Source organism: Nyctereutes procyonoides, unplaced genomic scaffold (assembly GCF_905146905.1).
Source record: "Nyctereutes procyonoides isolate TBG_1078 unplaced genomic scaffold, NYPRO_anot_genome, whole genome shotgun sequence".
NCBI lineage: Eukaryota > Metazoa > Chordata > Mammalia > Carnivora > Canidae > Nyctereutes > Nyctereutes procyonoides.
This window is the reverse complement of record NW_026575140.1, coordinates 54,158,660-54,184,877: the sequence shown is the minus strand read 5'-3', so window position 1 is coordinate 54,184,877 and position 26,218 is coordinate 54,158,660. Positions and strand designations below refer to the sequence as shown.

The 26,218-nt window shown below is 51.6% G+C and overlaps 1 protein-coding gene across 4 annotated transcripts in view; it reads left to right on the top strand.

The window, feature by feature from the left end:
• The first annotated feature begins 9,540 nt into the window (after positions 1 to 9,540).
• Positions 9,541 to 26,218, top strand: part of SHISA6 (shisa family member 6) — a 276,516-nt gene continuing 259,838 nt past the window's right edge. For all 4 annotated transcript variants that reach the window (XM_055306314.1, XM_055306313.1, XM_055306312.1 and 1 more), the window contains exon 1: positions 9,541 to 10,208. In XM_055306314.1, coding sequence (XP_055162289.1) covers positions 9,541 to 10,208 — 668 coding nt within the window. The remainder of the gene's footprint in view (positions 10,209 to 26,218) is intronic.

Here is a 26,218-nt window from a genome sequence, read left to right as displayed (position 1 = left end):
TTTTATGGGGAAACATATTTTTGTAGGTTAGTTCATGGTGGTTTTGAATAAAATGTCAAAAAATTCCAACCAAACAGAAAATGTAATAGTGATGCACAGAATTTGCACATGAATATCAGCGAGTGGCTGTGTGGTGATTATCCTTGGCATTTGCTGGGCACACTCTTCATCTCACATTTCTCAGGAAGAACTTACCCCAGTGTGTTATTTCCTCTAGTCGTAAATCAGTGTCATCTTTCAGGGGAAAAAGCACATAATAGCCAATGACGCTTGGTGTCCCTCATGGTCTCACCCCCTTCCTTTCATAAATATTTCAGTTTGGGGCAATAAGGCTGCATAATTGAAACAGAATTCTCAAGCCATGTTCTATATAAAGTGATAGAACTGTGTTTGGACAATTCTGTAGCTTCTCACTGAGCTGTTAGACAAATAGGATTTATATCCTTGTACTCGTTCCAACTCCAGTTAATCCCTGTTGGCCATGTGGAGCTTTGTGCATGGAAGAGCTTTCTGAGGCCCTGACTGGTCTCCATGGGAAAGGGTTCCATAATTGATTACTGATGTCTGCCATGGGCATGGAAGAAGACTGTCATAGTGGGAGACATGGTTACAACCCGTTCTAGCCACAAGACTGACTGAATCCAATGCCCTGTAGCTAAATGTGTCCATTTGGAAGTAAAAGTATAAGAGTGCATACACATTCCCTTATCATTGCTAATAGGATTGCAACAAATATGGATAAAACCACATTTAATAGTTCTAAATGATCATAATAGGAGAGCAGGCCCTTAAGGCAGGGGGTGGTGATGGTGGTGGGGGATGTTTCTCAGGAAGCTGTTAAGAGGGGGCACTTGGGTGGCTCAGTGGTTGAGTATCTGCCTTCAGCTCAGGGCATGACCCTGGGGTCCTGGGATCAAGTCTCGCATTGGAATCCCCGCAGGGAACCTGCTTCTCCCCCTGCCTGTGTCTCTGCCTCTCTCTGTGTGTCTCTCATGCATAAATAAATAAAATATTAAAAAAAGAGAGAGAGAGAGAGAGAAGAAGCTGTTAAGACATTGAGCTCCTATGTGGTCTTCAAGCTAGACTCTTCAATTATGTTTCCAGAGTATCTCCCGAGGTCCTTTGAATCTGCTAAGGCTTCCTCCTGGCAGTGTAGCTCGTGACCTACCTGTAAGAATCTGTGTCCCAGGCTGCTGCTGGATATTCAGCTAGTGGAGAGAACATTTCTGAAGTCCTCCCAGAGAGGTACTTTTTCCTCTCAACCTCTGGTGTCCTAATTAGTTTCAATGGCCATGATAAAATACCAACAATTGGTTGTATTACAGAACCAGAGTCTATTTCTCATAGTTTTAGAAACTGAAAATATGAGATCAAGGTGCCAGCAGTGTTGGTGTCTGGAGAGAGATCACTCTTGGGTTACAGATGGTGCCTTCTTGCTATGTCCTCATAGCCTCTTCCTCTTCTTCTTCTTTTTTCTTTTTTTAATTTTTAAAATATTTTTTAAAGGTATTTATTCGTGAGAGACACACAGAGAGAGGCAGAGACATAGGCAGAGGGAGAAGCAGGCTCCCTGATGCGGGACTCAATCCCAGGACCCCTGGATCATGACCTGAGCCAGAGGTGGATGTTCAACTGCTGAGCCACTCATGTATTCCTTCTTTACTTATTTTTTTAAAAAGATTTTATTTATTTTAGAGAGAGATAGAGAAAGCATGAATTGGGGGGAGGTGCAGAGGGAGAGAGAGAATTTCAAGCCGACTCCACTTTTAGTACAGAGCCCAACGTGGGGCTCAATCTTGTGCCTCAGAGATCATGATCTGAGCCAAAATCATGACTTGGATGCTTAACCAACTGAGCCACCCAGGCACTCTTCTTCCTCTTCTTATAAGTGTATAAGCTCCATTGGGGGTGGGAGTTTCACCCTCATAACCTCATCTAAATCTGATCACCTCCCAAAGACCCCACCACCAAATGCCATCATGTGGCGGGTTAAACTTCAGTGTATAAATTTTGGAGGGACACAAACAGTAGATAAAATCTGGTATGTAGTAGAAGGAAGGTAGTTCCAGGAGTACCCAAACGGGGCTCTGGATGGCAGGTCAGGAAGCATAATTTATTTGTTCATATTTTAACTAGCACCTAGAGGGGCTCGTTAAATATTCATTGAAAGACTGATAGAATGAATGATAAAAAATGAATAAATGAAAGCACAGATGACTTGATCCTAGGCCAGGCTACCTGTAGAGGTAATATGAGGTCATTTCTACCCTCACATGCCTGGCTGACCAGATATAGGCTCAGAAGAGTCCAGAGGACATAAATTCTTTTGGGTCCATTCAATTCTAAAATGCCACAATTCTAATTAGGCATGTCCTATCCTGCTTCTTTCAACCTCAGCTTCCAGTCCTCACCTGCCATGTGTGGGGTCATTCAGAGGAGGGCAAAACCACTTCTTCCAACTTAAGACTTCAGGCATGTGGATCAACTATGAGATCAGCTGTATGTTAGATGCAGAAACATCTAATTGCAGAAAGACAATCCAGTGAAAAAGAACTTAATTAATGTAGGGATAAATTGGCTCAGGTAACATAAAAGTGCAGGTGTTGGCAGGCTTCAGCTTAAGCTAGATTCAAGGTTCAAATGGTGCCAGTAAGACGGTGTTTCCATCTCTTGGCTCAGCCCAGTATCCTGCTGGTTCTCTTCTCTGCCTTCCGGTGGGGACCTCAGCGGCTGTGGGTTCTCCCTTCTCAGGGCAAGATAGTTATCATGGGTGCCATATTTACCTCTTCCCAGGGGAAAGAGTAATCATCTTTCTTGGTCCTGCCCACACAAGTCCCGTGGTTCATCTGATTGGATGGGCTTCCGCCGTTGGGTTACTTTCTCTGAGTCTCCAGAATAAGGAGTTAAGATGTGCTAAAAGGCTTAAATCTGGGGCATGTGGAATCCCATGCAAACCCTGTGGAATGACAGTAGTGGTCAGTACCCTAGTGGTCAGTAGCCAAGGTTTGAGACCTTGGCTCAAAAAAGGGAGAAAGGATGTGGGGAGAAATAATACATAGGATGATGAGTTCCCCAAATGCTCAAAAAGCTGGAATCATGGGCTCAGCTCCATAAAATCAGCTAAAGTATCTACGAAGTGTTCCACATGGATGTCAATAGTCATCCTACCTAGTGCAGGTGTGAAAAAGACTCTAGTCAACTACAAGCTCAGTATGAACCAATAAACTGATTTGCCTATCAGCAATAATAACAACATGCAATGTATTCCCATTTTCAACCATTAGAACTATCTAACATTGGAATTGACGGCCTTAGGAGATCGTTTCTAATTTGTCACTAGATGTCCTAAAGCAAAAGCCGTATCATCACTTTTAGGGATGCCATTTAGGGAACTTGGAGGATCATAGACTCATTCATTCATTCATTCATTCAACACATATTTCCTGAATGCCTATGGTGTGCGGTCAGTTCTCTTGAAGCAGATGCTGGTACAAACATTGACAGGCTCTTTTTTAGGGGAGGAAGCAGGATTATGCAGATTCAACACAGGTCCAACACAGGGAGCCTGGACCTTTGGAGAAAATATGGCCCATCAGAGTGCCTGCATTGGGCGAAAATAACTAGGCCTTTGTACTTGCAACTTGATTAGTCATTGGATGTGGGCCACTAAGGGAAGGAAGTCTGTGTTCCTGGAGAAGCCTGTGTCCCTAAAGGAGCTGACAGCTGGAGATGTGTCCTTCTGTGCCCACCACAGTCTACTGTGTGCCAAGCACTGTTACAGACATTGAAAATACAGCAGTCAACAAAACAGCAGCAAAGTTCAAGCAGGAGTGGGTATTCTAGTGGAAGGTGAAAAGAGAATTTTTATCTTGTAAAAATTTTTTAGGGGCACCTGGGTGGCTCAGTGGTTGAGCATCTGCCTTCGGGGTCCTGGGATTGAGTCCCTCATCGGGCTCCCCACAGGGAGCCTGCTTCTCCCTCTGCCTAGGTCTCTGCCCCTCTCTGTGTCTCTCATGAATAAATAAATAAATATCTTAAAAAAATCTTTTTTAGAAGTTTTATTTATTTAAGTAATAGCTATACCTGATGTGGGGCTCGAACTTACCATCCTAAGATCAAGAGTCACATGCTCTGCTGACTAAGCCAGCCAGGTGGGCTGAGAACTTGTAAAAAATATTTAAATGAATGTGTAGCAATTAGTGATAAATGCTATGATGCATCGTGGCAAGGAGAAGGTCGTCACTATGGAAGAGGAAATGGTGGGTAGTGGTGTAGCGGTTGTGCCATTTTCATCAGCGGGGTTAGGAGAACTTCTTCTTCTTCTTTTTTTTTTAAGATTTTATTTATTTATTCATGAGACACACACACACACACACACACACACACACAGAGACACAGGCAGAGGGAGAAGCAGGCTCCATGCAGGAAACCTGATGTGGAACTTGATCCCGGGACTCTGGGATCACACTCTGAGCCAAAGGCAGAACTCAACTACTGAGCCACCCAGGTGTCCCTTAGGAGAACTTCTATAAGTGATGCTTGAGTAGACATGTAGGGAGGTTGGAGAAAAAAACCTGCATCCACTGGGGCTCAGTGGGGTTCCAGGCAGTGAGCAAGGCAAAGGCTTTGAGGAGGAGCAAAGACACCATTGCGTTTGGAGGGAGAGAAGGGTAGAACAGGAACTTGGAAGAATAGAAGGGGACTAGATCATGCAGGGCCACAAGGCCATGCTTATACTTGGGGACCATGTTAAGCACTCAAAGTGGGAAGATACAATGGAGGTAGCTTGTTAGAAACCCTCCCTCCACTTAGCTCCCCACTTTAGAGGAGGACACCAAATTCCACAGAAATAGTAGGATTAGCACAAAGTTGCATAGAAACTCTAGAAAAAGTCAAAACAGAGACAGAAAAGACATGATATATCCATTAGGATGCTTTGGGCTGCATGTTTGAGAAACTCTGGATTCAAAGAGGCTTCAATAAAAGGGAATTGAATTATTTCCCATTACTGGAAGACCAGAGTTGTGAGAGCCCCGGGCATAGTTCCAAGAGTGGCTCAGTAATTTCCTTCCATCCTTCCATCCATCATCTTCAGTGTATAAATCAGGATGAGCTAGGATACGCTGCGGTAACAGATCCAATTCCAATAGCTTTAAGGAGAAAAAGTATATTGTTACTTCATGTCCATGGCTGGGCACCATTTTTATTAACTGTGGGGCTGCCCCTACTGTCATCACTTACAGTTTGACAAAGCCCCTCCCACATAGAACATTGCTGATCACCATGCCAGAAGAAAATGAGTGTCTTGAAGTGGTGATTAAACGCTCCGGTTCAGAAATCACATACATCATTTCTGCCCACGATTTGTCGGTCTTCCTACTCACAAATGGGCCAGGAATTGCCATTCTACTATGTGCCTGGAAGGCAGAGAGATGCATCGAGCAGCACTAATGACTCTCAGAGTCAATACCAGCTTCGATACTAAGAACTGGTTCCCCCACTCCCCACCCGACACCTCCCTGGGAGGTCAGGACAGTCACAAAAACAACACTCAAAGTAGAGGAATTACCACAATTTTTAAGAGCAAGGAAAATTTCCCCAGACTTTCCCAATACTTTCCTCACATTCTATTGGCCAGAAATGGATCACTTGTTCATTCTTAACCAATCATGGGCCCCAGGGGAATGGGATTCCCAGGGTCTCGGCTTAGCCCAATTGGGATTTACACTCTAGAGCCCCAAGAGATTGGGTTGCTTTTTCTTGAGCCTAGGGACCGGCTATTTAAAGTTGGTGTAGGTGTTGAAAAAGATAACTCTTCTCTAGCATTTTTTAATGAGTTCAACGCACAGAAAGGACACTTTCATACTGTCAACACTTCAGGTAGTGAAACCAGGAGAAAGGAGAAAAATAGATGCTGGTAGGCAAATGGATATTGGTTGGTTGCAACCAACGTGGTCAACTACGAAAGGGCAAACCAGGAAGGCTAGAAATGTCTATAAGAAATATAATACATCTCTACATTATATTTCTTATAATATAAAAAATAAATCTGGCTCAGCCGAACTCTTGATCTTGGTGTAGTGAGTATGAGACCCAGGTTGGGTATAGAGATCACTAAAGAATAAATAAGTAAAACCTAAGAAAAATATGCATATAATGCACTGCAGTAAGGGTTGGAATGAATAAACTTGAAGATCCTGTCTAACTCTGAGATACTATTATTTTCTGTGGGTTTGCTGACGCTACCATCTGTGAGCACATGGGTTCAGAACACATTTGTTTGTGGGGGTGATCTAAGGAACCAAAGCAATTTCCCTTACTCAGTGCCACTGATCAAGTCTTTTTTTTTTTTTTTTTTTTTGATCAAGTCTTGTTAGAGTCCCACACGAGGAAGACATGCTTCTACTTATTGCTAGAAGCTGCCAGATGAGGAATCGGCAATTTTAGAATAAAGAAGGGGAGGTGAAAGCTCAGGGAAGAGAAAAGGAAGGAAACGAATTCATTACCCGTAGTGGGGCACCCAGGTGGCTCAGTGGGTAAAGCATCTGACTCTTGATTTCAGCTCTGGTTAGGATCTCAGGGTCACGAGATTGAGCCCTGTGTCTGGCTCTGTACTCCGTGGAGAGTCTGCTTCCGATTCTCTCCCTCTCCCTCTGCTCAAGTGCACACTCTCGCCCTCTCTCAAATAAATAAATAAGATCTTTTTAAAAAGATTGCACATGGTATAAAGGCCAAGAATATGTTTTTATGATTTCCAAAAGGATACGCCTACGTTAGGATTCCCAAACGCATATGCTTTTCTTATCTGCTCTCCTGAGCTTGAAGCTCTTGTGCTGAACAACTCTACTTACGGCTCTTAAAGGCACTTCAGCACGTCCACTGCCAGTGCCGTGATGAACCAGCTCTTCTGACCATGCTAGCCATCTCCGCTAACGGGCACCGACTACCAAAAATCTACTTGAGCCTTTTGTCCGATTTTACCTGGATCATCAGAAGAGCTTTCAGATTGCTCTTCACCCATGCAATATTCCTTACTCCTGTTGACCCAGAGATCCAGCGAATGTGTAAATCTGACCGTGGCTTCCCCTTGAGTGGAACCCACCAAGAGCTCTCCATCAACTGTAGAATCAATTCAAGTTCTTTGGCAGGAGATACAATGCCCTTCTGCCAGCTTTCTTTGGAAGACTCCCTGGGAATCTATGCTCAATTGCTGAACCTCTGCTCACACCCCCTCCCCCGTACCCCCAGGACTCCCCGTCTTTCCGGTTTTGTCTCTGCTGTGAGTGGCCTTCCCCTTTGTTTGCTGGATTAATTCTTAATTATGCATTCACGGTTCTGCTCACTAACTCTCCCAGAAAGCTGCCTTTGACCTTGTCCCTTCCCAGGCTAGGTGAGGAGCCTGACACCTGTGCTCTCGGAGCATTCTGTGCTCACCTGTGCTCTCGGAGCCCATCTTTACATGGGACATGGCCATGGACTTGGAAAACATTTGTTTATGCCTTCGGAGCGCTCTGCAAACTTCACTCCTCGATGAAGGGGAACTGGCTTACTCATCTTTTACCCGCCACTTGCCACAGTGCCTGGTGGAGTGTAGGCTCTCCACACCTGTTTATTTGACAGAAGCACTGAGAGTGGCAGGTGAGGTGCGGCTGAGAGAATGGGAGGAAGTGCCGAGGAAGAGGGAGGGAAGGCATCCCAGGATCTGCCTCTAGTGTCTTGGCATCTGGGGTCCATGAGTTCCAAGCAGAGCCTCTCTGCCTTTCTGGCACTGGGGAATCCGGGGCTTGGACCCGGCAGGAGTGAGACTTAATGGACAACCTCGGGACAGTATCTACTGCCCACACTCTGACAACTGCCCCTGCCTTCAAACAGAGCATATTGGCACTTGCAACAGAAGGCCAGGACACACGGGCAGAATTTTGTCAGGGGCCCCTGCTTTCCGTTCTCATTTTCCCCATCTCCTCCATGGACACGTGCCAAGGTGATGATTAGGACTCCCTCTTGGGGTGGCCTCAAGGCTTAGAGTTAGACCCCGGACTCTCCTTTCCATGGATCAGATGAGCAAGCGCACAGGAACACCTCCGTTCTCCCCCCCCCCCCCCCCCCCCCCCCGCCTTCCCCTACAGCACAGGAATTTCAAAGCTTAGGGGCTCGGGCAGCTTTTCTAACCCAGTGCTCCGGAAAAAGCTCCGGAAAGAAGCAATCAAAGGTGCCACCCGCCCAAGCCCTGGGGTTGTCTTGTGCCCGCGGGAGTGCGTTTGGCGGGGGTGGGGCGAGGGGCAGAGGAGAGTGCCCGCGGGGAAGAGAGCACAGGCCCAGCTCGCCGGCAGCCCCAGGACCTCGGACCAGCCCCTTGACCCCTGGTCTCAGTTTAGGAACCTGTAGCAATGGGTTTGGCCTTCTTCCCTCCGCTGCGCGCGCCGCCACTAGGGAGAGGCAAAGGCTCGCAGATCCCCGGAGTCCCGCTCCGGCAGCGCAGCGCCCGGGCTTCGGGGCAGGTGGGACCCTGGCCGCGGCCCGCACGGGGCAAAGGCAGCGGAGGCGGGGCCCCGCCGCGCGGGCCGGCTCCAGAGGGGACCCTCCGGCACCCGCTCCCCTCGGCCGCGGGCTCGCCGTTCCGGTGACGCGGAGCTCCAAGTGCCGCCGCGAGGGGGGAGCAGCGAAGAGGGGCCCCCTCTCCTCCCCCGGGCGCCCGGGCGTGTAACGTGGGCGGCGGCGAGCGGCTGCCCGCCCTCCCCTCCCGCCCTCCCTCCCTCCCTCCCCTCCCGCGCCTCGCCTCGCCGCGCCTCGCCGCCTCCCTCCCCGCGCGGCGCTCCCGCGTGTGCCGGTGTGAGTGCGTGTGTCTCCCTCGCTCCCTCCCGCACGCGCCCCGGCACTAGTGCAGGCGGCCGGCCGGCGGCTCCCGGCTCCCGGCTCCCGGCCCGCCCGCCCGCCCGCCCGCTCGCCCGCTCGCCCCGGCCGCTGCGCTCCGCCCTCCCTCCCGCCGCCGCCGCCGCCGCCGCCTCTGCAGTCGCAGCCGGGCATGGTGAGTGAGTGAGTGAGGGCCGGCCCCCGCGCCCCCCGCGCCCCCCGCGCCCCCCGCGCCCCCCGCACCCCCGCGCCCCCCGCTCCGTCCCGGAGCCAGCCCACAGCGGGAGCGCGCTGCCGGGCCGCCGGGCCCCTCCGGCCGGGCCGGGCTCCTCGAGGGCTGCGCGCCCCCGCCCCGCCCCGCCCCGCCCCGTGACCGGCTCCCGGTCTCGTCCCGCAGGACCCGCCCGGACGGGACCACGCCGCCGCCGCCGCCGCCGCCCGGAGCCGCGCTTCGGGTCCCGCCTGAGCCGCGCCGCCGCCGGCGGGGGATGGGGCTGCCCGGGAGGCGCGCCGAGCCCGCAGGGGGAGCGCGGAGCGGCCGCGCAGCGTGAGCGCCCGAGCAGCCCGAGCAGCCCGCGCCTCGATGGCGCCATCGCCCCGGCGCCGCTGACCGCCCGCCCGCCCGCCCGCCGCCTTCGAGCTCGGCCTGCCGCGGAAGCCCGCCCGCCCGCCCGCCCGGCCGGCCCCGCCATGGCGCTGCGGCGCCTCCTCCTGCTGCTGCTGCTGCTGCTCTCGCTGGAGTCCCTGCACCTGCTGCCCGGCGCCCGCGCCGCCCGCGGCCGCGCCGCCAACCGGACCCTGAGCGCGGGCGCCGCTGCCGTCGGGGGCCGGCGGCCCGGGGGCGCCCTGGCCCGGGGCGGCCGCGAGCTCAACGGCACCGCCCGGGCGCCCGGCGGCGCGGACGCGGGGGGCCGGCGGGGGCAGCCCGCGGGGGCGGCGGCGGCGGGGGCGGCGGCGGGGGCGGTGGCGGCGGCCAGCGCGGCCGTCACCTACGAGACGTGCTGGGGCTACTACGACGTGAGCGGCCAGTACGACAAGGAGTTCGAGTGCAACAACAGCGAGAGCGGCTACCTGTACTGCTGCGGCACCTGCTACTACCGCTTCTGCTGCAAGAAGCGCCACGAGAAGCTGGACCAGCGCCAGTGCACCAACTACCAGAGCCCGGTGTGGGTGCAGACGCCCAGCACCAAGGTGGTGTCGCCGGGGCCCGAGAACAAGTACGACCCGGAGAAGGACAAGACCAACTTCACCGTCTACATCACCTGCGGGGTGATCGCCTTCGTCATCGTGGCCGGCGTCTTCGCCAAGGTCTCCTATGACAAGGCCCACCGCCCTCCGCGGGAAATGAACATTCACAGGTGAGAGGGCGAGCGCGCGAGCGGGGGTGCGGGCGGCCGCCGGGAGCGCGTGCCCGGTCCCGGTGCCCGGTCCCGGTGCCCCGTCCCGGTGCCCGGCCCCGGCCCCGGCCTCCCGCCACCGCGCCTCTCTTAACGCGCGCGGCCCCCTGTCTTCTCCACCCTGGGTACCACCACCTCGCTCTGACTCTCCCTCTAGGACCAGTTGCTCCCTTGCTCCCTTGACTGGCAGCTAAATCCCGGCTTGCTTCTTTTCACCATTTCTTCAGAGTCCAGAACGCATGCTTTGGTGGTACGGGCCGGGGGGGATTACCGGGCAAAGTGAGGAGCGGTGGAGTCCATGAAGTTTGAGTCTAAGAATTTTACAAACCCTGTAAGCCTGGATCAGGGGGTAGGGGTGGGGGCCCCGGGTTTGGCTTTCAGGACAAAGTGGGCACTCTGGGGTACGCTCCTCGTCGCCTTTGGTGTTTTGAGTCTAAGCAGCACATCTTCTCGGGTGTGGGATATTGCACAATGTTGGAAGCCTACAGGAGGGAGTACCAAGTGATTTAGCATAAGCTGGAGGTTCTCGGTGTGGAACCGGGGGTGATGCAGAAGGGATGCCTCCCGGGTAAGAAGGGGTGGAGATTTATCCATTCCGTGTTGACCAAGGGCAGATGGTGTCTCCTCACTGCCTCCTGCCCGAGTGGGCTGCTTATTTTCCTGCCGAGACTGGAGGACTTGTTCTTTAAAACCCTGTAGGCAGAACTCTCCTCTGAGTTAACATTCTTGCTGTGTTAAGCCGGGTGGGCAGCCTTTTCCCTGCTCACGTTTGGGGGGCGGTGGGGGCAGCCTCCTCCCAAAACTTAATGCGGAGAGCTCAAGATATGGTAGTGCCCGGCCCCACCCTGCCTGCCTCCCAGCCCACCACCCCGGCTCCCAGTGAGTCCGGAGGGAAGCCAGAGCCCCAAGAAGAGGAAACCGGCCTCTCCTCACAAGTCAGCAAACGATGCACCCAGGGGAGGCAAAGTTAGCTCTGCTTCCAGTCCCCTCATGATGATGGATGGCTGGACTTGGTTCAGCAGAGTCTTTCAGGGAACAAACCCTGCCCCGGGACATGTGTCCATTTTTGGCACATGGTTTGGGCACTGCCCTGGTGACCAGGACCCCCCCCCCCACCCCTTTCCCCAGTCCAGTCCTGCTTCTGAGTGAGCCAAGCAGGCCCCTCCTACCCTGAACTATATACCATAAGCTCGTCTCTACACTCAGCTTATTATCCTTTCCGCCCGAAAGCCTTCTTCCCCTTGCTGCCGTTGGACATTAATCAGCCGTACCTTGATGAAGAGAGAAAAAGGCAGATAGAAATTTCTGGGCATGATTTTTTTTTTTCGTCCTTTGAAGATTTTGAGAAAAGATGAATACTCCCTGGCAGGTCTTACTGAGTCAAGCACACGATGTGTGGGTATTTCAGTATTGACATACATATTTGAGGGTCAGAACTGGGTGCTTCCAAAAGCAGACCCGTTTATAATCCACACCTGCTGGGTACCTGGCTGGGCTCAGGGGTTGAGCATCTGCCTTCAGCTCACTGCCGTGATCCCGGGGTTCTGGGATTGCCCCCACCCCTATCGGGCTCCCCGCAGGGAGCCTGCTTCTCTTCCTCTGCCTTTGTCTCTGCCTCTCTCTCTGTGCCTCTCATGAAAAAATACAATCTTTAAAAAAAATAATCTCACCCACTACCCCAAGGTACCACTGGGCCCTATCCCACCCCATCTTATCCTGAAGGATAAGTGAGATTCTGTGCCTGGCTGGTCCTGGGCACTGATGGAGGAATTGTGACAAATGGTGTGCGCTCAGCCCCGTGTCTCCTTTGGGTCTGGTCTGGTGAAGGGTTCTCCCTCTTGGCTCACCTTGCAAAGCAGAGAAGGAATAGCCAGTGGGGAAAGCACCTTCCTGAAGCAGATGTACCTGGTCCTTATCCCTCCTCTGCCTACCTCCAGGCCCAGAGCCTTGTTCCTCTTCGCTTTCTCCTGGTCTCCCATTCCTCCCCCTACCCCCAACTCTGGCCACTATGTGACCTCCTGCTGGTTGATTCCCACAAACCTTTCTCTTGGCTTCTTTCTTCTCTGAGCCTTTGTCTTCTTAGACTGAGCCCCCGCAGCCCCCACCCCCCCTGCCCTGACCTTGCCACCACCTACCAAATGTATTCCTCATCACCTGGCAGGATACTGATGGGCTTTGGATGCTGTCCCTGGCCTCTGTTCTACTGGCTCTTGACCCTGGAGATGTCATGGTCCCTCTGAGTGTTTTTGCCCCCTCTGTATCACCGTGACCCCTCCCCCAAATCCAAACTAGGGTGACTCCTTTGTGTACAGGTGTGTGGCTCAGTGACTGGTGTTGGCTTTTGGAGCAGTTTCTCCTCGGGGCCGGGGAAGGAAGCAATCCATGGATGGGGGATGAGTTCAGCTTTAGGCCAGGATGTAAATATGGGATGTTTCTCCCTCAAATTCACCTCCTGATTTTATTCAGTTCACAGCTTCTCTTCCAACAGCTGTAGCATTGCCTGCTCAGTGCTTTGGAAACCGTCATGCTGGTGCTTGTTAGGTAGGGGACAACGCCTGACTCTCTTTGGGGGAAGGGGACAGAGCATGAGCCGCCGTCCCTCGAGGACACTCCACGAGTGACCTTGGGGCAGGGGAAGGCACCTCCTCATCCAGCTTTGGATGACTCAGGCACAACAGCGTCCCATCCTGACTTTTCCCCTCCCAGGCTGCTCCCCAACTCCTGGGTGTGTTACCACCACTGGTCTTACTTGGCTCCCACCTCAGAGGTCACACAGCTTGCCATTCTAGGCAGTGTTTGGTGCAGATGGTCCCATTGGGAACCCGAGTAGGGAAAAGAGAAGAGATAAATAGTCCTACCTAATGAGTTTTCCCCAGGAGGAGAGTGGGGAAAAGAAAGGATGGACCCTCTCCAGGGGTCACGGAGGAAGTGGGACGTGCGTTAGGTTCCATGTGCCTTGAAATAGTTCAGCAGAGACGTTTCCTTTCTGAAAAGGTGAAGGATTTTTTTTTTTTCTCCAACGTGTGATCCTCTCTCTGGAGATGGTAGTTGGGCAGGCAGAGGCCGGGGCCGAGGGAGGAGAGATGCTTCATTGAAGGGGATGTTTGTGGGAGGGTTGGCAGGGGTGAAGAGGAAGGAGGCTGCTGCCCTGAGATCAGCCATCTGCCTCTGCCTATGTCCCCAGGCTGGTCAGCCCTGCGCCTGCCCATGGCACACATTCCTTAGAGCTGGGCTTCCTTTTGCTGCTCTGGCCCCCGCAGGGAAGAGCAGATTTAGTCTTTTCCAGAAGTGATTAGACGTTGCCATCCTGTTTCTGTAGGAGAAGCCAGTGTCCGTAGGGGAGACTCTCTGCTCTCTGGTGATTTGACCATATGAGCAGAGTCACATCAGCTGGACCCCAGGGAGGAGGAGGAGATGGCCAGAGGAGACCAAAGGGACCAGAAGCCGAGCCGTGCTCTGCATCTGGGGAGCCCCTGGGCGTGGGGGGGCCCACCTTTGCCAGCCAGAGCCCCATTTCCCACCCGGATCTCGACCTCACCTTCCCCCAGTCACCTTCCCGGTGCTGAGACTCAATTGAGAAACCACAGGCATGCACCGAGTTTAATGCTTCGTGAGCGCTTTTTGTGGTGCTTCCTGGGGCTGTTTGTTCCATGAGGGGCTGTCCATCTTCTCCCAGGAAACGGCCCCAATGAGCTGTCTCCCATTCAAACCATTCATACCTTCCTCCTCCTCGCCTAGAGTTGATTCATTAGTGTCCTGGAGATGAGCATCTCCAAGCAAGAAACTCTGGCTTTTTTTTTTTTTTTTTTTTTGATCTTTTATGAAATGGCTACTTAGCTGATGGGGCAGGAAGCTATTAGGGTGTTGTAGGTGTAGGTGGTACAGCCAGGGATGCCCTGGGTCCTCCCGCGGTACAGGGATGGGGGGGATGGAGGAATTTAGGGTGGGGGTGGGGGTCATGCTCAGGGTTTCAGGCAGAGGAACCTTAGCAGATGTTACCAGGAAAAAGGAAAAAGTGTCAGGAGGTGACCCTACAACCATTAGTAGGGTCCTTTGTCTTTAGGCTCCTCTGCTTCTTTCCAGAGGAATCAAGAGAACACTTTGTTCCACTTTTCCCCCTCTTAGAAATTAATGGCAAACCCAAAGAGGCCGGTTTTGTGCTCACAGACCACATCAACTTCAAGAGCAGGACCCCTTTGCTGGCGGATCTCGTGAATTCTCTTCCTAGGTTCCCAGGCAATGAACTGTCACATCATCCCCAGACACTCCCATTTTTTGAGGCACTGTGAGCTCACTGTAATGAATTGATCTAAACAGAGAGTCAAATTTTTTTTTTTCTTCAAATAGAGCAGTTGGAAGGACAGGGGGAAAAAACGTCTTGCCTTGGAGCGAAGGTCTTGAGCCTTGCGTGTTTTCTATTGCCTTGGAAGGGAAAAAAAAAATGCACGTAGGGAAAGGAGTAAAATTGTAGAAGAATTTAAGGAGGCTCCTGGATGAGGGGCTAGAGAACGACACCAGGAAGATAGAGGCAAAGACAGGGAGGAAGGTAATGGGATGAGAAGCAGATGTGCCCAGGTCCTGGGCTACATGCAAATGCCTTCATTGCACAGATGAGCCCCGCTCACCTGCCGTGGGCAAGGTATGCCTCAAACCAAATCCCTAAAGCCTTCCAGGTGGATGTTACCTTGGACACACGAGGCCAGCAGAGCTCATTCTTGATTTAGCAGCTCAGCCGTGCAAACTACTCTTCAGAAATCTGGCACTTTGATAGTCCTGCCTGGGCCGTCGCTTGCTGCCTTTGTGTCCTCTCCCATCTCGCCCCGGCCCAGAGGGCATGCACCCGTGTCCGTGTTCACCACCCACAGCCCCACCCCAGACTCAGAGCGCATTCCTTGGGAGGAATCTGCTGCCAGCATACCGAGAGATTCCCCATAGCGCTAGGCTGCTGAGACACAGGTGGAGAAAAGTCCAATTCACTGTTTTCAACCTGTTTTAATAAGAGATCAGATTGATTCTGCAGTTGATTCAGATCAGTTGTGCAGGAGGCAGTGGTTCAGACAGCCGAAGACGGGAGCTGATGGAAAGAGGTTAATTCACCAGCCCTGGGCAGACATGCCCGAGGAGGATCCAGAATAGAAGGGAGCTGCACCCAAGCAGGTTTCAGCCTTCCCCCTCTCACTGCCTGACTTCTCCGGACCCGGCGGGATGGATCGCCCTTAGATCTTAACTTTTCTGGCTGCCTTTCCAAAAGTGAGTGAGAATCCCCAGGGCAGGCTGGAAAGCACACCCAGCCACTGGCCATGGGACGTCGCCCCTCACCTCCCTCCTTGGCCCCCGCGCCCCGTGCAGCATGCTGCATAATCCATTTTTTTAAATTACAGTGAATTCAGGCGCACTGTGTCTTACTTAACGATACTGGTTCTATCCCTTGAAGACGTCCATCCTGTTGAACCACAAAATTGCCTTCTGAGCTTGTAGGTAAAGTGTCTCAGATTGGCAATGTGGAAGGGGCTCTGATGGATTCTATTAGAGCCTGGGTTAAATTTGTTTTTAAAATATCTTCTGATGTGAATCCCCACCTACCACCCCCTCAACATTTCACTGTCTTGGGAAACTCCAGCCCATTATTTTTCCCTGAGTCACATTTCTGACCTCATGTTTCTAGAAGGTAGTGTGGACGGGGAAGACGGCTTGATGCAAGGGTTTACCCATAAGCCCTCAGAGGCTCTCTGTTCCTTGGCTTATTTCACCCCTGTTTAGGATAGATTGCACACATACCCCCAGCCTCCCACCCCCGGTCTGGTCTTCTTTTATCTCTAGAAGTAAAACCAAAACATCCTGAAAACGCAGAGTAATACAGTTGACCCTTGAACAACATGGGTCTGAACTGCACGTGTCTACCTTTATGCAGATTTATTTTTTCAGTTTTATTCTACCTTTTGTTTTTTTAAGTAGGCTCTATGCCTGACATGGGGCTCGGACTCACAACCCTGAGATCAACAGTCACATGCTTTCCCGACTGAGCCAGCCATGCGCCCTCAGATGTTTCTTTCAATAAATAAAGTGCAGAACAGTAAATGGATTTTCTTAACGTTTTCTTCTCTTCGACTTACTTTATTGTTAGAATACAGCATATGTGACACATAACGTGCAGAGTACGGGTTGGCTGCTGTGTTGTTGGTAAGGCTCCTGATCAGCAGGAGGCTCTTAGTAGTTAAGTTTTTGGGGAGTCAAAAATTATCCTTGGATTTTCACCTGCATGGGGAGGGGGTTGTTGCCCCGCCCCCCACCGCTTCATTCATGGGTCAACCATTCTTTTTATTATTTTGTAGTCAGGGTAATTGTAGAATTTTTGTCATGGGCAAACCATGTAGTCTCACTTCCTGACTTTATAGGTGAGGCGATGCCCAGGGAGGCCAGATCACAATGCCAGGGGTCCCCAGCTAGCAGGTGGTGAGCTAGACCTCGAAGCCCTTGAGGAAACAGGGGTGAAAGGTTTGGAGGGGCAGAGGCTGCATCCTGGGCCCACGCATGCTCCTGCCAGTGTGCAGCGAGCACCTACAGTGGCTTTACACACCCGTTTCTTAGTAGCCGCCAGATAACTTCCAGATGTTGAGAGATGAGAGTGACAGCCTTCTCCCCTCTCTTGCTTCCCTACATTATTGGGATCATTCCTTATTCAGTTCAACCATCCCCTAAAAGCATTTCTCTGCCGATCCTCTTCGCAGTTTCCTCCATGTCCCTTTGCAGAGGAGCACCAACCTGATCTAAGTACGATCCTTTAGTGAGATCATAGTAACGCAGCCCATCGAAGCAGGGGGATGCGGTGCAAGCTCGAAAGTTGTGAACCACAGCAATGGACCACCCAGTAAAACCATGGGCAGACCTCTGTAATTCAGGATATGGTCTCTGGATGCTTTCTGTCCATCCCAGAGATGGAGGGGTGGACGGGGATGCTGACACCTACCAGGTTCAATGAGTCTCAGGTTTGCTAGAAACCACCAGAGACCTCCAGGCACCCCATGGCCCAGTGGGTGGGGGCAGGGGGATTTAATGTTTGTCCTCTAGGATGGCTCCCTCTGACATTCCTCCTTCTCTGCACTGGACCATGCTCCCCCAGGGACAGGGTGAGTACAAGGTGAGGGGTCTAGAGAAGGATGGCTAATGAAGCTGGAAATTCAGGTCCCATTGTTCTGTGGGACTCATCTCTATGGTATGCAACTTGGGGCCTGTGTCCTGCAATGTACCTGATTGTAACTCTGAAAGAACCAGGACATGTACGTATCCTAAATGTGTCCTCCTTCTGAACAATCACCTTGGGAGGCCCCGTGCTGACTCTTCTCCAGAAAATGTGGCCATTGTTCCCCTCCTAGAAGTGTTCTCAGAGCCCGTGGCATGTCATTCTGTCTGTAATGGTACATATTTTTATCCTCTTAGGGGTAGATCTGATTCTTGTAAGTGGCGATAAGTCATGGGGCCGGGGACGATGAATGGACTCGGTGATCGGCCAGTTATTTGCAGAGAGAACGAGTGCCTCCAGTAATGAGAGCTGCTCTCCTAGGAGCCCCGTCAGCTGTCCCCAGAGGCTGAGCCCAGAAGAGGCGTTCCAGTAACCGGCGGCCGGCCCTGCACAAGCCGAGCCCGGCTTGCCACGGTGGCCACTTTGCAGGGACCACCCTGTACGTGGAGGGATATAACCAGCCTCGACAAAATCAGCCTCAGGTCCTGTTGGGGTGTCGGGGCAGACCGTGGAGGAGCTGCTCCAAGAAAGGAGTCGAATGAGCCAGAAAGAGTTCAAATAACTGCCCAGAAAGGGAGAGAAAGAAAGAAAAAGAATGCCCCACATTTGTTCACCAGATAAGCAGACAGATAGCTCAATTTAGATACCTAATTTGATTCTGAGGGTAGAAGGACCCAGTTTCTTGGGGATGCATGCAGCTGAGCGTGGGGTCAGAGCTGGAGCTGCACCTTGGCCTCCCTCCGGTGCATGTGGATGCCATCACCTCTGCAGTCTGGCTTTCACGTGAGGTCCCCACTGGGGCCAGCCAGCCATCGATGAGGCAGAAATGTTTGCACATGCAGGGAGGTGGGGAGCTTCCAGTGAGCGTGGTCCGTGCATTTACTGCATCCCTAGACCCCACCCCCCCACCACGAAGAGTGCACTTATTGTACCAGATTGATCACAGAAATGGAGTGAGCATGGGGTGGGCTGATTTTAGGGGCAGGTGACAAGGGGCCACTGGTGCTGTTTGTCGCTAAATTTTCCTTGATGTAGTTGGAGAAGCAGCCACTGTGCTGCTGTAGCGGGGGCTGGCATTGCTCTTCTTCATCAGGAGCTGGTGGGTGGTGGCACCCCCACTACGTGGGCTGGGGCACAGCCTCTGGCCCCTGCAGACACCAAGTGGACACTCGGGAGGAGTCAGCTCGGCTCTGTGGCTGGGAATCCCCCTTCTTGTGCTCAAAGGTCGGGATCGGGGGAGACCTGTTTCCCGGATGCTTACATAGCCCTGTTGCCTGTGCACCTGCAGAGAGCTGGCGCCAAGGAGAGCCAGAGGCCTCAGAGGAGGCCTCAAGGTCACGTGGATGAAGCAAAGGAGGTGGTAGGGAGAGGCTCGGGAGAGCTCCCATCTCCAGGGCTTGCTCTGTGCCCAGAGCCCTGCTATGTACTCGACAGACTCTCCCACTGCATCTTTCCTTTACCCTCAAGGGAGAGATGCCTATTGAACAGACGAGGGCATCAACTCAGAGAGGCTTAGTAACTTCCCCAAGGTCACACAGCTAGAACATCACCAGCCTCCATCTCCTTTGGGGGCCAGTCAAGCTCTCACCTTCCCAGATGTAACCGGGTCAGTGATGCTCAGGTTCCCTGAGAAAACGAAGACCCCTCTGCCCCATGCCCTGGCACGCGTTGCCACGGTGAGAAATGGGGGTGCCTGCTGCCCTGCAGACCAGGGTACCGCAGAACAGGGCTGGTGGCCTCGCTCACAGTGCCTGCAGGGCATGAAGCCACCAGGGTGGTGCAAAGGCTTGTTGTCAAGAATGGATTATGTTGGCCAAGGATGGGGAGGGCAGCGTGAAGAAAAGGTGGAAACACGAAAGCAAAGCAAAACACCCTGATTCCAGGGGCGAAACAACAAAAACAACAAACCTTGACAGTATTGGCAGATCCCTGGGGCAACTCTGCACAAAGTCCCAGCTCCCGAGTCATAGAGGCGCCAGGGAGAAGTGATCTGGGGGCGTGAGGATGGACCTCGGGCCATTCCCAGTTTTAATTACTGAGACCTCCTGCTCCCCAACAGCTCCATTTATCACCACCCCCCTCCCCGCACGGGGGCACACAGAGCTCCCGCCAGCTCACTGGTGCTTCCTAATTCTTCAGTCTTTCCAAAGGATTTCTCTTGTTTCTTGTGACCTCGGGGCCTCTGTCCTGAAAGGCAGTCTCCAAGGAAGGCTTCCCAGGGAACCCTCAGCACCCTTGGGCTTTACTCCCAAGCTTCTGTCCTCCTGATCAGTGGTGACGGTCACGGCCATGGTGGGGGTCAGTGGCAGGGCTCTCACACCCTGGCCTGCGGCACCAGGGCAGTGTCCCTGATTGAGAAGGGCACTCACTTTTTTTTTTGTTTTAAAGATTTTATTTATTTATTCATGAGAGATGCAGCAAGAGAGAGAGAGAGAGAGAGAGAGAGAGAGGCAGAGATATAGGCAGAGGGAGAGGCAGGTTCCCTGTGGGACTTGATCCCAGGACTTGGGGATCGCGACCTGAGCCAAAGGCAGATGCTCAACTGCTGAGCCACCCAGGTGGCCCAGAGAGGGGCACTCACCTGATGGAGGGGGGTTGTGGGAGCAATTTCCTTGGCTTGCCCCAGGGAGGGGGCTGATTCCTGGGCGCCCTTTCCAGTCCCTACCCTCGCTCAGACCCACACTGCTCAAAGGAACAGGAGAATCCTTGGTCCTCCTTGCCCAGGGCCACCGTCCCCACCTGGAGACCCTGGAGGCCAAGTCCCAGCCCGGCCCTAGGCGGCTACAGCCTTGGCCCTGCTCCCCAGCGCTTGGGAGAGGAGTCGCTGCTTTCTGCAGCCTTCCCAAACACTCATTATTCCTTGCTTTTTTGGCATTTGGTCTCGTGTACTGTTCCTATTAGCTCCAGCATTAAAGTCTCATTACTTAGGACATCTGTCCTCTGGACACATTTGCGGCTCCCTGAGCCAAATGTCCTCTTCTGGGAAGTACACTTTCCACCATGCCCCCTCTTCCTCTTTGATCTTCCTTCGATCTTGCTGCCCCAGCAAGGAGGGATTTGAACCCAAGAGGTATCGCAGGGGGAGGAGGAGCGGCTGTTCATTCTAAGTGGTGTGTGTTCCAGAGCCCACCTGTCCCCTCCCTGTGGAGGTCTTGGGAACACAGACCCTTGCTGTCACCCCTGGGCGGTTGGGCAGGAACAGGTGCCGATCCCCACCTCCGGGGACACTGTGGCCGCTCCAGGTCTGGTGGAAGAATCGAGATCCCAGCCACCCTGTGAGACTAGCAACTCTCTCTCTCTGTGCACTCTCTCTCTCTTTTTTGGACTGCATCTCGAGAGAAGTTTGTTTGAACTTTCCCTGGGCCATGATCCCCCCTTCCTGAGATTTGGGACTGGGGTGGCTCTTGATGCTCTGGGCAATCACACGGCTTCTCTGTTCTCAGATAATCAGCCAGCACCTTGCCCACCTCTATGCCAGCACCTTCCCCCCTCCAGCCTCAAGCATTCCCAAAGGGAACTGGGTCTCTAGCAGAGGATCTGTGGGCTTCTCTCTCTCCCTCTTTCAAGTCCCATCATTAAAATGTTTCTTCTCTGCTCCTCTTGGTGTCTTTGTCCACTGTTGCTTGTTTCTCCCATCTGTCCTCCTTTTGATCCTTCCTCACTTCTGTTGGGTTGTGTTCCTTTGCTCTCTCCCTCTGGCTCTCTCCTTCCTGAACTTGTCCTGCTGTAACTTCATTAAACTGCATCGATTCAGACTCTGCTAATTCCGAATTTACCCAAATCGGACCTGGGTGAGGTTGTTTTTCTTTCCTCTGTCGGATAAAAATCTGTTATGAACAGATTAATGACCCGGACAAGACTGCAAAGATTGCGCAGGGCGCGTATACCATGCGGAAGGACAGATTTTTCCAGCAGGCTCTTCCATAGACGATTGGCATGCTAATTACAAATCATTCTTATCTATTCAATGAAGTAGCTCTCCAACGATCAATTTCTGTTTTTTTTTTTTTCCCCCCTAGCCTAGTTTGTAATCCTGCAATGGCCGGGGAAGCAGTAAAAATGCATTTCCTTTAGAGTGTTTTACAATTTCCACTCCTGTTTCATTGATTGGGATTAGCCTGCCCCCATTTCTGCTGAGTTGGTGATGCTTGACCATTAGGCTGCTTTGAAGTCCCTTTTAAATACCCTTGGGGGGCTCCTGCTAATTGCCCCTCTTGTTTTCTTTTGTATTTTCCCGAGTTTTTGGAATTTGGAACCATTCTCTCTCTTTGGGTTTTGAGAATTTTGTTATGGACCATGGCACAACCCAAAAGGTTCACCGCCTTTCCCTCTTGCTGCAGCATGAGCAGCTGGGCACCAGGGCCTGAGGCCGACTTCAGGGTTTTCCTGGGAGCTGAGATAAGAGGCAGAATCACTTCCGGTCCTCATGATCTTGAGTGATTCCCTTGAGTGACTCCCTTGGGTGACTCCCTTGGGTGACCCTCATGGTTTCTGCTTTGGTCCATTAGCCTGGCTGTGGGGTGGGGGGCTGTCAGGTTGTGGAGGTGTGTTCTTCTCCATCCCTATTCTGATTTCAGCATCCCTTGGTGGGGGCGATCATGCAAGCCGTGAGTGTACATCTGTACCTTCAAATACAACAGCTTTGGGTGAAAATGCATTTTCCTGACACTCTCCTGTCAGGTAAGAATGCTATCTGCAAACGGCTTCCTGTGATTGCTTGCTTTTAGCATCTTAAACTTACAGAATCTCTCGGGTGGGAGGGACTTGGGGGTGTTTTAGTTCTCCTCCTCCCATATATGTGCATCGAGAGAGCTGGGCCTCCCTCTATTCCTGGAAGCGGTCTATCAGGTTCTTAGGAACTCTTGTTACTTCTTATGGAGAGCCAGCGTTGACTTCCTGGCATGAGGCATACCCAGTGGGGCAACCCCTAGGAAATGTATCTTTCTGGAAGACAAAGAAGACTCCTCTATGAAGATGGCAGTGCACACCCTCTTCCCCCAGTCTTCCTTTTTCTTGGGTAAACATCCCTAGTTAGGAGTCCGCTCTTCCTGGGACATGGATTCAAGTGTTTGTGCCTGTACGGTGCAGGTGGTTCACATAGAAGTAGGCTTGTAATTCTCTAACACAACCCCAAGTGACATTTCCAAGAGCAGCAACGTGAACCTCATTCAAGGGCCTTGTGAACATCTGAAGATTGCTTTTGGGGAATTGGTCGGTCTCCAGTGCTAGGCACTCGTCCATCTCTTCGACCACGGTGTCAGGACGACATGTGTGTTTGCTTGTTTTGTTCACACCTGTATTTTATGCCTAGAGTAGTGCCTGGCACAGAGTGGGTGCTCAGTTAATGTGGTTGATCCAATGAATGGCTTAAGTAATTAAAATGGAGAGGACGTTAGGTGGTCTTTTTGCATACCCCACTCTTCTGCTGGTTGTGTTGGTGTGAAGGTACTTGAGCTTGGAGATAACAATAATGTTTATAATTCCTTTTTTTTTTTAAGAAGAAAGGAAGGAAGGAAGGAAGGGAGGAAGGGAGGAAGGAAGGAAGGAAAAAGAAGGAAAGAAAGAAACAGGCAAGTAGGAAGAATGAAGAACAAAACCCCAGCTGAATCCTTGGCAGAAAATGTTGCCCTGGCTAGTGTCATGTGTTTTGCTCTTTCATGCCCCGGCTGGAATCCTGATTGGTTTTGTTCATGATGTGAGTCTCCTTGCTTTTCAGTGGTACTCTCTCTCGAAGCTTTCTGGCAGTCTAGCAGAAGCACAGTTTGTGATGGCCTTGGAGAGAGGAACAGACACTCTCTTTGCGCTTGGCTCTCAGAGTCCACGTTGAGGGTTCAGGGAAAACTGCTGTGTGACCAGATGCATTCCTGTCCTTAGGCCCGAGTGGACAATATGGGATGTGGGTGGTCCCTTCCAGGATGACCCGTGGCCATAGTGTGCCATGTGGCTTGCTCCTCATACCCAGAGTTTTGCCCATCTGGTGTCATAGAATCAGCCCTCTGGGATGCCCCTCTTTCCACCCACACTTCTGTTGTGGTCCTAAAGCCCAAGCCTGGGCAGACACAAGGAGGTTGTTATAGTGTTCATTAGTTGCCAGGTTCTGTTCTAAGTGCTCTACGAATATTACCTCATTTAATCTCTGTAATAACTCTAAGAGGTAGACATTATTTTTGGCCTTATTATTTAAGCTCTATTTTTTCAAAGAGAGAATCACGGGGCCCGTAAGCAGCTAGCTGGTGATTGCCAGCATACGAAGTGGCCAGCACTACCCCTAACCCAGGGCACTCTGGCTCCTGAATCCCCAGGTTCAACCACGAGGCTATCCCACCTTTATTTTGCCTCAGCTACACATTTAGGTCTGTGCCTATGGCACGTCAAGAAAACGATATCAGAAAAACAACAACAAAAAACCAGTGGCAGGAACATTTGTGAACTTGCCTGTCACTTGGCTGCCCAAGTGGCTCTGCTTGGGCACACATCTTGGGAACGTTTTTGTTTGCCCAACTCGAAGTGGTACCTGTACCTGACCCACCCAGGCCTTTGATTTGTGCTCAGATGATCCAGATGCTTCTGGAAAAGTCTAAGCTCGATGTTGATGCTACCCAGTTTTGCACTCCTGGGTAAATCTGCACATGATTCACGAGGCCAGGAGTGGTGGGCGTTGGGGAGATGCCCTGAAGGGTGAATGGGGGCCCCAGAGGAGGCACAGCCATGCTCTGCCCGTCTCGTGGCTGGCCGGCATGCCACAGCCCCAGGACAGGTGCCCATCGAGCAACTTGCCCTGCTTGCCTGCAGCACAGAGCAGCCGGGGCCGAGCCTCCCCTCCCTGGGTCCTGCGATGTTTATTGGCCACGCTGAATTCCGATTGTGCCCAGGACAACTCAGACCCCCAGAACAGCTCAGTGCAGATGCACAAACATTGTTACCGCAACAAAGGAGATGTCCACACCCATTTGGAGCCTCTCTGTATGAGGAGAGCGGTCTTGTGCACACACAAAGCCAGCAGCTGTGTTTTCCAAGTGGACTGTGAGAGAACCAGGGATAAGCACTAAATTAAGCCATTCTCCTTGGTCCGTGTTTATTAAAAATATATTCACTTCAATTGTCCGCAGTGCACATCTTGCAGAATAAAGGTGCCCCGACTGACCAGTAAACAGGTAGGAGCATGTGGTCAAAGAGGACGCTAGCTTCCCAGGGTGTCAGTGTCCAGCAAAAGCTCTATTATCTGGGACTCAGAAAACCAGAATATTCTATTTAACTGGAATAGAATGTCTGCATTCTGCTGCTAGGAGAAATACAAAAGTAACCATCAGAGATTTACTTAAAGAGAGAGAGAGAAAAAAAAAGAAAACCTGAAAAAAAAAAAAAAAAACCAACCTTCCTTGGTTTGTCCTGCAGCTTGTACACAAATAACTCCATTTCCTAGAATAATCTACATTTTGCTTAATGTTTTCCAAAGAGAACTAAAGATTAGAATGGTGGCCCTCTCATGGAAGAAAGTTGCATTCTTTAAAAAAAAAATTAATTATATTCAGTATATTCTACTTAATTAGGCAGGAATGCTTTTAGAAAATTCTTCAAGATCAAGAGTGTTCTCATTAGTCCTGAGGAATAAGAACATTAACCAGAATAGCTTATTCATCGAATAGTTTATCTGTTTGGTCTTTTATCATACCTACCCAACAGCAGAAATGCTTTTCTGCTCCTCCCAGAAAGAGAAAGGGCAGGGTTAGGGGTCGAAGCCAGCCAGCTTGCCTTCCCTTGACACAGAAAAAGAACTTCCTGGATGCTGGGTGAATCTCCTATGTCCTATCCGTGGCATTTCTGTGGCTTGGAGCTCCCGAGATGAAAAGTCTACCAAGTTTGGGGACAGAGTGCTGGATAGAAGGCAAGGGTTTGGTAGAGCAAGACTGTGGCCCCGAGCAGAGCAGGGGGCTAAGGAAGTGCGTTGGTGTTCTGCTCAGGACTTCGCGGGACAAAACAGTTGCCTGCTAAAAATGTAAAATCATTCCAAGCTGCTAATGTCAATGACCTTCTCTGGAGGGTCACAAGAAATGGGTAGCTGAGTGGGAGCTGGCTTCCCTTTGGGCAGGTTTTTGCACTAAATATTGAACACTCTCTAAAACCTTGTGTTCAGAGACCGTTGGTTGGAGGGACAAGTGAATGGATGCATGGATCACTGGTGGTGTAGAGGCAACCTCTGCCTCTTAACCAACCCATCTGTGAAATCTGGATTTACCACTTACTAGTCATGTGCCCTTGGGCGATATAGCGAACCTTGCAAAATCTTAGTTTTCTCATCAGCGAACTGTGGCTCTGAATAGCGTCTACATTTTGAGGATCATCTGGTACAGTGCATGTTGGGGGAGGTTAGCCCTGGTGTCTGGCCCATAGTAATTGCTCAATAAATGATAGCAGTCAATTTCCGGAGTCTTTCCTTTCCTGCTTAATTATTTCCTAAGCAGGCAAGATGAGAAAACAGAGGTGTGAAGAAGGTCTTATTTTTTCCCCCATCAAGGGGAATCACATCACCTTTTTAGAAAGATTCCATGTCTTTTGGATGCAAGGTGGTAGCACGTCAAAATGTTGGCTGGGCCTGGTCCCTGGTATGCAGATAATGCATGCAACACTTCAGAGACGTTCAAACACACTTCCATTTCCTTGGGCTCACTGACAGTATTAACTGAGGCTTTAAGCAGATAAATAATCGGCCTTGACCTGAATCCCTTATTTA